We start from the raw sequence: 13,243 nt of genomic DNA on the forward strand, positions 1-13,243 counted from the left end.
TGCTGAGAGCCAGTTTGGTGTAGTGATTAAGTGTGCGGACTCTCTGAGAGAACTGGGTTTGATTCCCCACTCCTCCACTTGCAGCTGCTGGATGACCTTGGGCAAGCCATAGTTCTGTCAGAGCTGTTCTTGAAAGAGCAGTTCTCAAAAGAGCTCTCTCAGCCCCACCTACCTCACAGGGTGTCTGTTGTGGGGAGGAGAAGGGAAAGGAGTTTGTAAGCCACTCTGAGACTCCGAGTGAAGGGCGGGGTACAAATCCAATCTCCTCTTCTTCTCTTCTTATTAATAAACAATACACATTTGCATATCTTAGTACAAATCACTTTACAGTGAATAACAACACTCTCTGTCAGAATAGAAACAACAACTGAACAAGGGAGAGATAAAAATGTCCAGTGAAACTTTCCAAATCTGTATAGATAGATCACGACGAGGTCCTGGATGTATTACGTCCCCTGCTGCATTCTAAAAAACACCTCTTTCCACAAGTAGAAATACTGCTAAGCTTCTACACGTCAGTTCATTCTAATGGGAAGCCACCAGAAGTTTTTACAAGATGGGCGTGTAGCTAAATGTTTTTAATAGGAGGATAAACCTGCAATCAAAGTGAAAGCTGCTAGTAAACAACTGTAATTGTGCATACACACACACACACAATAGCCTTTTTTGGCATTTTGCACTAAGAAGTATACAAGACATAAGGAGTACTCAGTACAGTTAACACATAACTCGCTTTTTAGAAGCCAAATATATAAAAGTTGCTACTATTTCAATAGTTACAGAGTTTTTTGAGGAAAGAAGAAAAAAGGACTTATAATTATCAGATTGGCCTATTAAATCCATTAACAACCGATCTAAATACTTAACACGAATGTCAGCATAATAATCACAATACAAAAGAACATGCTCAATACATTCTACTTCCTTTCTTCCACAATCACATAGCCTCTGTGCATAAGGAAATGTCCCTTGAAGTACTGCAGAGGGCAATACATTAAAATGAGCTAACTTATAAGCTCTATGAATACATGGATCATTGAGGGAGCAAACACACAGAGATATCTCACATGGAAGTAGACATTTAAAGGGGGGGGTTGGGGGGGGATGATTGTCGCTCCCTGCTGGTCATGGAGGAAAAGGAGGAAACTTTATAAAGGAGGAAACTTGAGTATTCAGACTGAGATTCTAAATTGCATAAGTAGGGTTGCCACCTCTGGGCTGGAAAATTCCTGGAGATTTGGGGGTGGAGCCTGGGGAGAGTCGGGTTTGGGGAGGGGAGGGACCTCAGTGGCATATCAAGCCATAGAGTCCACCCCCCCAAACAGCCCTTCTCCTCCAGGGGAACTGATCTCTGTAGTCTGGAGATTAGTTGTAATTCTGGGAGATCTCCAGCCACCACCTGGAGGATGGCAACCCTAGGATGGATCCTCGGGGGAATGGGGTTTGGGGAGCAGAGGGACCTAGCACAATATGATACCGTAGAGCCCTCCCTCCAAAGCGGCCTCCTCTCCAGTGAACAAAGATCCATTGCAAAACTCTGAATATTTAACTATTTTTACCAGTTTTCCAACATATCCTGGTAGCAGAGGATGGTCGCCTGATCTTTGCCTGCTATGCTAAAGTAAAGTAACCTTTCGAATGCTCACTGGATCGAGACAGAGGCTAATTAGCAAGGCTGTGGGGCTTGATTTTTCAAACGACATGCTTTTTTTTTCTCTGCAAGTTTTTTTTTCCTGCTCTCCCTGCTGAGCATACTGCAGCTGTGAAAAGGTGACGACCCAGATTCACGTGTGATTTGTGGATCTCCCTACGCCAGCGGGGATTAGTCAACTACAGCACCCCACTCTGCTTAAAGGACCTTATGCCTTTTTAAAAATGTTTTAAAATGATCGGGAAAAGCATGTACAGGAGAAATTCTTGTGGGGCTGTGTCTTTAAGAAAGGGGGCGGAGCCCCTCAAAGCCCCACCGTAGCTATGGGCCTGGATGGATCACAGGACCACACCCAGTACATGTGTGCTACAGTGTAAGACTCCTGGACATGCAGCCATTTCTTTGCCCTCCGAAGTGTGGAGCTGGTGCTCACGTTGGTATAAATCTAACGCCAAGAGACACAGACGAAATTCCTCAGAGGGCAGCAGTGTTGGCCGGCAGCAGGAGAGCTTAGAGACCAACAAGGCTTTCCGGGTATGAGCTTTGGAGAGTCAAATCCCGAAAATCTTGTTGGTCTCTAAGGTGCTCCTAGAGTTGAATCTAGACAAAATGCTTGAAGAAGAAGAGAAGAAGAGACTGGATTTATACCCCGCCCTTCACTACCCAAAGGAGTCTCAGAGCGGCTTACAAACTCCTTTCCCTTCCCCTCCCCACAACAGACACCCTGTGAGGTGGGTGGGGCTGAGAGAGCTCTGACAGAAACTGCTCTTTTTTCAAGAACAGCTCTTATCAGAACTACAGCTTGCCCAAGGTCATCCAGCCAGGTGCAAGTGGAGGAGTGGGGAATCAAACCCGGTTCTCCCAGATTAGAGTCTGCGCATTTAACCACTACCAGGGATCATTTCGTAGAAAAAGAGGTGCAGGAGCCCATTAGCATAACTCATTAGCATAACTTATTTGCATAGGCCACACCCCCTGACATCATCGGAAGTGTGTCAGAAGGCAACACCCACCGCTCAGGCTCCACTGGACTCTTTTGGATTGCTAGCTATTGGGGGGGGGACATGCAGATCTGTCCTCGGGGAGGAGGGAGAGCTTGTACCTGAATAAAACTTGGTTTTAAAGGTGCCACTGGACTGTTTTGGGCTGGGGGGAGGGCTCTGCAACTTACCTGGCTGCTTCTTGCTCTGACTGAGGGCTGCTGGGAGCAGGGGGTGGGGCTTGTTGAATGTGCCCACCTCCTGGGCTCTTTACTGCCGAAGCTCCAGTCCGGTGCGCTCCTGCAGGAAATGACCCCTGACCACTACACCAAACCCACCGCCCACTGCCCCACTCCCTGGAACTCACTGGCATTGTCCTGTTGCTTGGTATTTTTTATATACGCCGAGAATTTGGAGAAGATATCGATCCCCGCAGTGTTGGATTCACGGTGCTTGGCCACCAGCTTTGGATACCTGCAAAAAAAGCAAAGAGTGCTCTAAAAAAAAATGCCCCCAGGGAAAATTAAAGTTGGGGAAGATAGACAGAGATCTATAGACACACACACATTACTAAACACACATTTCTGCTCCCTGGAAGTGCCATTTTGTCCTGTGCAGCACCAGTCTTGTCGACCACTTCGTGTGTGTGCGCGTGCATGTGCATGTGCTTTTGAAAACAGTCACTTATCTCAGCTTGTGAGCCAGCCCGGCAAGACTCCATTGAGTCTCACCGCTGCCAAGGAGAGCCAAGTCTTTCCAAAGTCACACACTGATGGTTTTATGACAAGGTTAATTGCACCAGGCGCTTAATGTGACGGGAACAGCAGCCATCCATCAGAAGAAGCCATTTGTTTTCAAAAGGTGTGGAGGAGTCTTGGCAGCCAGCCGCCCCCTCTCTCTAATGACAAGTGGCCCTGTGCTTAATTCCCTCCAGGGAAAAACGATCCAAAATATAATGGCAATTTTTTTTCCTGGTATGACAATAGGTAGAGCGGGCTGGGGTGGGAAGCATGGGCACACTTAAGAAGGCGTGTGATGCAAAAGCCGTGCGGAGCGCTGAAATGCAACAAAAGGCTGACGCCGGCTGCTCGGCAGGGCCCCGTGGCTGGCTGAAAGGTTCCTGTGGTTTTCTGTGGGCTGTGCATCAGAACCAAAAGGAACAGCCAAATATCTCTAGCAATAATCTGTGCCTTGCAGATTTCCAGCCGAGACATAGTAAAGGTAAAGTTTTCTCTTGCTCGAAAGCCAGTCGAATCCGACTCTAGGGGGGGCAGTGCTCGTCTCCGTTTCCAAGCCGAAGAGCCAGCGCTGCCCAAAGATGTTTCCATGGTCATGTGGCCGGCATGACTAAACGCCGAGGCGCACAGAACGCTGTTACCTTCCCACCCAAGTGGTACCTATTTATCTACCTGCAGTTTCTTGCTTTCGAACCGCTAGGTTGGCAGAAGCTGGGGCCAGAGACCGGAGCTCACTCCGTCACGTGGCACTCGGGTCTCCAACTGCCGAGCTACCGACCTTCCGGTCTGCGGCTCAGCGTCTTAACCTCTGAGCCACCGCGGCTCCTGTAGCTGAGATTTAGGGGCTTGCTAAACCTGCTGCTTTTGCTTCTTGAAGTTGCCAAATGGTGTGCGCGCGTGTGTGCGCGCATGAGCATATGCAAGAGCACCCAACATCTGGAAACACCTGGTGGGACGGGCGCGGCTTAGTGGGTCCCGTGTTGGGGACTGGCCTGCTGTAGAAGGCAAAGCATGCAAGTCATATTTTTTTAATGTTGGCGCTATGTGGTGGTGGTGATGGAAAGTGCTGTCAGGTTGCAGCTGACTCACGGCAACCCCCATCAGGATTTCAAGGCAAGAGGTGAGCAGAGGTGGTTTGCCCATGGCCTGCCTCTGCATAACGACCCTGGGCTTCCTTGGTGGCCTCCCATCCAAGTACCAACCCAGGCTGATCCTACTTCCAATATCTGGGGTGAGACCAGGAAGAAGCCAGCTGTGGTGGGGAGGAAGAGCCTCCTCAGCCAGCCAACCAGCATGCGCTGGAAGGAGGCGGAACAGGAAGATACACTCACAGGTGCTGAGGAGACTGACCTGCCTCCCAAGGGTGACTCTTTTTCAGGGGAGGGAAGGAAGTGCCCATGGAGCACGTGTCATCTGGACGGCTGCTTTTAAAAGCGGGTGGGAAGAGGCCAATGAGACATGTGGGTGGCTTTTTCCTAAATCCTGGGAGATTTAGGTGACATAGAACTCCTTTCCCTCTCAAGTCCAAGGACAAGGGAGGATGCGGGGACACCCTGTGGGCAGAAAGGGGCAAGGGCGCACAACCGTATACTGCAGCAAAACAATATGAGCTTTCGTGTGCATACATCAAATAGCAGTAGAAAATTTCGGGTCCAGTGGCACCTTTAAGACCAACAAAAGTTTATTTGAGGTAGGAGCTTTCGTGTGCATACATCAAATAGCAGTAGAACAAATTTCGGGTCCAGTGGCACCTTTAAGACCAACAAAGGTTTATTTGAGGTATGAGCTTTCATGTGCATACATCAAATAGCAGTAGAACAAATTTCGGGTCCAGTGGCACCTTTTAAGACCAACAAAGGTTTATTCGAGGTATGAGCTTTCGTATGCATACGTCAAACACAAATTTTTCAAATGTATCTGGAAAAGTGTGCGTGCACACAAAAGCTCATACCTTGAATACATCTTTGTTGGTCTTAAAGGTGCTGCTCAACTCAAAATTTGTTCAACAAATCATGTTTACTTGTGTTGGGATTTGGTCTAGAGGAGAAGAAGAGGAGGAGGAAGAGACTGGGTTTATACTCCACCGTTCACTCAGAGTCTCAGAGCGGCTTACAAACTGCTTTCCCTTCTCCTCCTCGCAACAGACACCCTGTGAGGTGGGTGGGGCTGAGAGAGCTTTTGACAGAAACTGCTCTTTTTTCAAGGACAGCTCTTATCAGAACTACGACTTGCCCAAGGTCATCCAGCCAGGTGCAAGTGGAGGAGTGGGGAATCAAACCCGGTTCTCCCAGATTAGAGTCCACACACTTAACCACTATACCAAAGGGAGCATGCATTCCAGTTAGGACAATGTCCCTCCTAATAGCCAGAGATGGATGAACTAGCAATCCTGCAGTGCCTGGGGAAGGGTGAGGCCCAGTGCCTGGGACTAATTTGAAATAGTGATTTCTAGGCTGGGAGACAGAACTGGTAGTCCCCAGCAGAGGCTCCGATGACGCCCAGATCTTGGGTTGAGGAAGGGGGAAGGGGCAGGGAAGTCCAGGTAATCACCACGCTCATGTGACTGACTTGCTATGCGCAAGCTAAGGGGGACATCTGCCACCAACGTGTAACTGTGGGCTCACTGGTAGAACACCTGATTTGCATGCGGAAGGTTCCAGCCAGGTTCAATCTCTGGCATCTCAGGTTGCAAAGTATCTCAAGTGACAGGTGCTGGGAAAGAGCATGCTCCGCCCGGAGTCACTGCCAGAGTAGAGGAGGCAGAGCTACCAGGACCAGTTGTCTGAGGTGGGCGGCACTTGCAAATCAAAAAATCCACAAGACAAGGAACCTGGGGCTAAAGTAGATGTTTCTGCAAACTCGGGCAAAGCCCCATGTTTACCAATACATATGAACAGTTAAAGAGTTTTGTGTATGTGTGTGTAGGTATGTAAAGGACTGTTAAGTCACAGCCGACTTATGGTGACCCCCACAGGGTTTTCATAGAATCATAGAGTTGGAAGGGACCTCCAGGGTCATCTAGTCCAACCCCCTGCACAATGCAGGAAATTTACAAATACTGTTGGGTATTACAAGTTGAAAACACTCAGTATATCTTGGGGTTAAATGTTTGTTTATGTTACTCACAGGAAGTCACATGTTTCTCATGTAACCAATGTTCTTTAGATGTAGGATGCCCGGGAATTTTCTCCCTGATCCAGGAATTTGATTGGGACTAAAGTGTCAAGGTATATTACCATTTTATGGCTTCTCTTCCCGTCTTTGTTTGGTGTTCTGAAGAAGAAGAGTAGCCATACTCTCCCTCTTCTAGTTTTGTCTTTATAGAGTAAGGATGTAGCCGATTATGCTCTGTTGTTATTTTCATCCCAGTTACCCTTCCCATGCTAGAATTTAGTAAAAACTTTATATTTTAATCACACATGGAGTCTCAGTCTGAATTATTTTACTCTGGCTCTGCTGGACCATCTTATCTCTGCTAAATACCAATTTTTCAATATCTCACTATCACCCAACAAATACCTCCCCCTTCACACCCGCAGTGACCAATGTTCCATGCCCAGAATATGACAAAAAGAAACCCTCCAGGATTGCTTCCTGACCCCAAGGCAAGTAATTAAGCAGAGGTGGTTTGCCATTACCTACCTCCGTAAAGTTTTCCTTGGTGGCCTCCCGTCCAAGTACCGACCCTGCTTAGCTTCTGAGATCTGACAAGGTTGGGCCATACTATACCAATCCACATCCCTGAAGAATTGTGGGGGTAAAAAATTCCACCAAAGAGTGGTAGTGTCCTTGGTGCATATACAGCCAGTGCTGGCTCAGGGGACACACATTTCAGGTGGCCCTAGGGAGGCCAAGCTCACGGCAACAAGGGCCAGGTCTTTTTCTGTGGCGGCTCCTACCTGGTGGAATGAGCTCCCAGAGGAGATCAGGGCCCTGCAGGACCTTATGCAGTTCCGCAGGGCCTGCAAGACGGAGCTCTTCCGCCAGGCCTATGAGTAGGAGCCGCCACGACCACTGCCACCACCGCTTCTTTATTGGGGTAACATCTTCCATCACCCAGTCTCCCCCCTGTGCGTAAGATGTCGGGTTTATTTATGCATCTGTTCGAATTGATTTTAACTTGTTTTAATCTTGTATTTATATTTGGACTTTGTACATTGAATGCACTTTGTGCCTATGTGAGCCGCCCTGAGCCCGTTCGCGGGGAGGGCGGGGTATAAATGTCAATAAATAAATAAATAAATAAATAAATAAATAAGGCAGAGATAATAAGTAGGTAGTTTGGGGGCAGGAAGCACATGGAAAGAAACACTGTAGGGGCTGCCAGGGAGAGGGAAGGAAAGGTGGCAAGGGGAGGGGATGAAGAAAATAGCAAGGGGGTGGGGGAACGGCCAGGGGGAGAAAAGAGCAGGTAGGCAGTTGGGTGAGGAGACAGGGAAGGAAAATACTGGGAAGGTGGCTGACCTGTCACGGGGGTGTGTGTGTGGGGGGGAATAAAAGAGTCTGCATGGAGGAGGACAGGGAGCCAAAGTGGAGAGAGGAAAATAGTTGGGCAAGCAGGACACAGCATGAAGGGAGATGTGGGGAGGGAGAACGGGATTTCCTTTCCCCTATGAGGTCCTTGCTGGTCCCCAGCTTCCATTCATATAATATTCTCAACAACAAAAAATGAATAACAAATAAGCTGTAGATAATGCAAAAAGTGCTTATAGGCTGCGGTCACACGGAGCATTAGCCACGCTACTGAGACGGATGATAGGCGGATTTTCCGGGTGCAATCACACCGCAACATCTGGGAAGCGTAGAGCTCCCATGGCGAACCCGAGGCTTCCTGCCGAAGATGCGGAGTTAAAAACTAGTACCTCCGAGGTACTAGTTTCCGGAAACCGTGGGGCAAGGGCTAGCGTCTGATCACGTTTCCGGTGGTAGTCCGTGGCATCCGGCGCCCACCCATGTCCCATCGCAAATATTTTTTCCCCCTAAGTCTCCACAGGATGCGCACAAGCACCCAACGCGTTGCACATGCGCATGAAGAGGAAAGCGAAAGTTCCATTGCTCCGCAAAATCATGCATGCCGTTGGTGAGATCGCGCCGCGCCACTTCTTTGCCGTCTACTTCTTTGCCGTGCTGCAGGATCGCCACCTCGCCCCTACCCACGGGACCTCGACGGGACCTGTGATCGGGCTGCCGCGCGTTATTTTGCTCCTGGCCAAACTGCCACACTTCCCCCCCACATTTTACAGCCCATGTGACTGGGACCATAATCTTACAAAATTACAGAAATTCATAGAATCAAAGCATATAATCCAATCTTTTACGTAATTCCAATTCCAGATGGACGAAATTCGCCGGAGTTAAACTTTCGTTTCGTAAGAAGAACTTCTTCCAAACATCAAAATCTCAGCAGTTGCCTCTTCTCATTCCATGGTTAAATCCATTACAATTCATCAGTTTCCTGAAGGGTAGAACATATTCTTGCAAGACTAAGTCTTTCCAAATAACGGGCTAACAAGTTCAGTATCAAGCTCAGTATCATTATCTACAGCTTATTTGTTATTCATTATTTGTTGTTGACTATATGAGCTGTACCCCCCCCCTTTGCATGTTGGTTCATATAATATTCTCAGCATAAGCAAATCCAGTTCTGCTTTCTGTATGGACATCACATTCATTTCCCATGGCTAGATCTCCTTTCCACGTTTTGTCTGGCATCACAGTATTATTCTAAGACAATCTTTCCAAAATCATAATGCTTACTTTGGAGGTGAAAGGATCTCCTCTAAGAATTCCTCAATTTTGTTGATATCTGTCTTGACTTCTCCATTGAAAGTCAGAAAGGGTGGGTGGGTCCCAGGAGCCAAATTATGTAAATCTGCTGGCTTTCTGCAGAAATAAGAAAAAAAATGTTGCTGTTTTAAAACCCGTAATCGTATATGTGATTAGTGGTCACTTAACTCCATTGGTTTTGCAAAGTTTACAAAGTCAGTTGTGATTTTTATTTCATGTAGTATATTTCAAATTAGCCTGGTTTAATAACAAAAGGGTATTGTTCTATGAATAGTATAAGAAAATTAAGATTCTCAAGAGGATATTCCAGTCACATGTTGTACAGCAAAGTGGGTTAGATCCAACTAAAAGAACAAGAGTAGGTTTTTATACCCTACCTTTTTCTACCTTAAGGATGCTCAAAGCAGCTTACGATTCCCTTTCCTTCCTCTCCCCATAACAGGCACCTTGTGAGGCAGGTGGGGCTGAGAGAACTGTGAGAGAACTGTGACTGGCCCAAGGTCACCCAGCGAGCTTCATGTGGAGTGGAGGAAGAAGAAGAGTAGGTTTTTATAACCTGCTCTTCTCTACCTTAAGGATTCTCAAAATGGCTTACAATCGCCTTCCCTTCCTCTCCCCACAAGAGGCACCATGGGAGGCAGGCAGGAGGGACTGAGAGAGTTCTAAGAGAACTGTGACTGACCCATGGTCATCCATCAGGCTTCATGTGGAGGAGGGGAGAATCAAACTTTTTTTGAGTGAAAAAGCTGGCTGGATCCCACACATTATTTAAGAGCAATCTTAAGCAGGTCTACTTGGATAGAAGTACCGTGTCATTCAGTGGGGCTTGCTCCCAGAAAAGTTCCCCTAGGCCTGCAGCCTGTTTTCCCCATTTGCAACAATGCTGGAGTCGACAAAGACCAAAATTATGAGCACAGCTTTATCTATGAAATAATTTTTTTTTACCTTTTCAGGTCAACTGTGGTAACATTGAACACAACCCCTTTAAGCCACAGAATCATGAAGAGACGCTGTGAGAAAGGACAGTTCCCAATGCTTTCTCCATCTACACCAGCCTAGAAAGAAAAAGAAATGGTCATCTTGGTGTCCAGCACCTATTCCATGTCACATCTCCTGACTAGGGTGTGATGGATTCCCTGAGGTTGAGACAACACCTCACAGGATTTTTCTGGTCACAGTTTCCCTCCCCCCCCCCTGCACCAGCGTTCCCAGTAGGGTTTTTAAAAAGGTTTGAGGGGTTAGAATTTGGCTCTGCGTATAAACCCTCTCAAGCCCAGATCCATAACTGAGGGAACCAAGGGAAAGCTGACAGAAACAAGATGGTTTCTTTTAAAGTGCACAAGAACAAAAGTTGATTCAGAAGGAAACAGACACCTGAGGTGAATATTAACAATCAATAAAGTGTTGTCAAAAATTAGCTTTTAAACAGTACGTGCCCAACAAAACACTCTCTCAGGGGGGTTCCTGAAATTAAAAAAAAATTAAAAATTTTTTTAAAAAACCCATAACATTGGTCCCGATCACACTGCTCTTAAGCCGCACGATGGGCAAGAATGCCGGGTGGATTTTAAGGGCGCAATCGCATGGGAACATCTGGCAAGTGTCCCGCACCTGTCGGCAACCTGTCTTGCACCACCGAAGAAGCAGAGTTAAAAAATACCGGGGAAAGTGCAGTAGCAAATGGGTTTGCAAAGGGCCACAGACGGACTTCCCTGTGTGATCGCTCTAGCGCGCTTCCCTTGCATCAGTGATCCCTCATTGAAGCGCATCGGAAACACATGACGAAGAAAAAAACCTGATGCACCCACCATTGCATCTGATCGCGCAGTGGTGGGTCAAATTACTACAGAGAAAATAGCCTAGCTTCCCCCCGCGTTATCTGGCACGTGTGACCGCACTCATTGGGTGCGTTCAGATGGGGCATTTAAGCCGGTATAGAAGCTGGTTAGAAACGGAGTACTTACACGCGATCACATGCACAACATCTGCCTTCCGTCCCTAACCGTTGCCAATCGTCGCAAACACCCCTTAAACCGGTGTAGTTTGCCAAGTGGTGTTATCCTGAGTGCTCCGGTTCTAGCTGCTTCCCCCCCCCCCCCTCTGACACCCCTCCACAAGCCCCCCTTCCGCTGGAACCCCGAGGCTTCCGTTTTTCCCCCGCCATTTTTTTTTTAGCCTCAGCGATATGCGCTTGGGCGAAGCTTCGCCCCAGCATTAATAAAGCAAAACAAAAAAAAGTGATTAGTTTTAGGCTTTGGACGAGTCCGGGACCTCATGGAGGCCTTTTTTGCTGTAAAATTTTAAAGGGCAGTGTTTCTTCACGGCATGCTTTTCAGGACAGGGTGTTCTGCGCCTGCGTGAAGATCTCAATTCTGTGGATGGCTGCCTATGCGCATGTGCAAAATGTAAAATAATTTTTTTTAAACGCCGATGCGCGTGTACAGGTCACACCGCTGCCATCATGTACAGGTATTTCCCACCCAGGCCAGTCCAGGAATGGGAGGGAACCCTGTACTTTTACAATACATTAAACAACAAACCCAGAGGTAGGCTATACCCTCTCAGGTTTCAGAACAATATGCCACCAGAACCTCTACATTAGTCCCCCCCAACCTGAGATTAGAGGTTCAAACTCTCAGTTGGTATCTGGAACTTAACACATTAGCATCTCACTCCCAGAGATGCACACTTTTTACTCTCCAATAGTAGCGTATATGGTGAGCGTTTAGACCACAAGATTTAGCCTTGGAATTCAGGTACAACATCAAAGACAATTTTAACAATCAGAGGAATCTTTATTTAGTACAGAGTTTAGCACAGACTACCAGAGTTTACCAAAATAACAAACCTAAGGCGATTTGCCTTAACTACACAGTAAAAGATACATATTTACCAAGTTCAGGAATATCCAAACAGTCCAAGGGATTTTGAAGGAAAAATCAATCTTTGCTCAACCATGTGGTCTAATTCACAAAGCAGTTCTTTGTCCCTCACGAGACGGCATTTCTAGGTGTCATAAAACAAGCAGAGAGAGTAGGAGCAGAGAGCAAGCTAAGAGAGAGTCTCTCTCATTGGGATCAAACAATTATAGCCCAATTCCAGTCATGATCAGCTGTGGCCATGCAGCCAACCACGAGTGGGCATGGGTGTGTCCAATTGTTGGTTGCCATAGCTGCAACACAGGAATGGCTAGAAGTTTGGAGGCCCCTCCTGCAGTCAGGTGACCCAACTTCCAGCTTCTCCATGATGTACATGACATGGCCCATGTAGCCTTAAAGCAGGTGCCTTGAAGTCTAGCTCTTCCACTTAGAGGTGTGAAAGAATGTGTGGTTATATGGCATGGTTATAAAGTTTCTCTGGCCAAATTGTCGGCGAGAGGAAATAAGACACAGCATGTTATCAGAATGTAATCACAGGAGAAGGCATGGATTTTTAGAAATCAATATCTCTATACAGTGCGCTGCTGCACGCCTAGTGTGGACGCCCAGAAGTGATGTGTTGCGCGGTGAGGGAGGTGAGTGTGACCGCCCTTGCCCCGGATCAAATTAGTCCACTTGGAACCGGAGCCGTTTAAACCGCTCCCGGCAGGCCGTCTGACCGCACCCATTATGTGGCAACTAAGGTTCACCCCAGATCCAGCAAACCCTGCTGGAATACTGTAACATCTCAGGGCCAAACTAGACGCGATGGTGTCCTCACAGCCACCACAAGGAAACCACTGCCATTTTAAAGTGTGGCAGGCGGAGGGTCTCCATGCCTTATCAAATATTAAAATGGCCACACTGCCTTGGCAGCTGTTTCAGCACTTGAAAAGGTGGGGGGGGGACAAAAGAGCCACACTGTGGGCCCAATCAAGATCACTTTAAAATGACGATGGCGTCCTCATGGCAGCCACAATGACACTGTCACATCCCATTTGATCCTCAGTTCCCCAGACAGGGGAACTTAATCAAAGATCTGATCTCTCCATAGATCTTCCAATTTATGCTTCTGTTAAACTGACCCTTCTCCCTCAGTCACAGTTTCTAGTCCCTGTCCCCACACCCTCAAAATTTAACTGACTAACCTTCCCCCTGCCAGATTTTAAC

At 47.4% G+C, this 13,243-nt stretch overlaps 1 protein-coding gene across 1 annotated transcript in view; it reads right to left on the minus strand.

The window, feature by feature from the left end:
* Nucleotides 1-13,243, minus strand: part of CLIC4 (chloride intracellular channel 4) — a 129,849-nt gene that overhangs the window by 35,857 nt on the left and 80,749 nt on the right. The window contains exons 2-4 of the mRNA XM_015405574.1: nt 10,101-10,210; nt 9,126-9,251; nt 2,999-3,105 (exon numbers count right to left, since the gene is read on the minus strand). Coding sequence (XP_015261060.1) covers nt 2,999-3,105; nt 9,126-9,251; nt 10,101-10,210 — 343 coding nt within the window. The remainder of the gene's footprint in view (nt 1-2,998; nt 3,106-9,125; nt 9,252-10,100; nt 10,211-13,243) is intronic.

Source organism: Gekko japonicus, unplaced genomic scaffold (assembly GCF_001447785.1).
Source record: "Gekko japonicus isolate JY-2015 unplaced genomic scaffold, Gekko_japonicus_V1.1 scaffold2856, whole genome shotgun sequence".
NCBI classification, from domain to species: Eukaryota; Metazoa; Chordata; class Lepidosauria; order Squamata; family Gekkonidae; genus Gekko; species Gekko japonicus.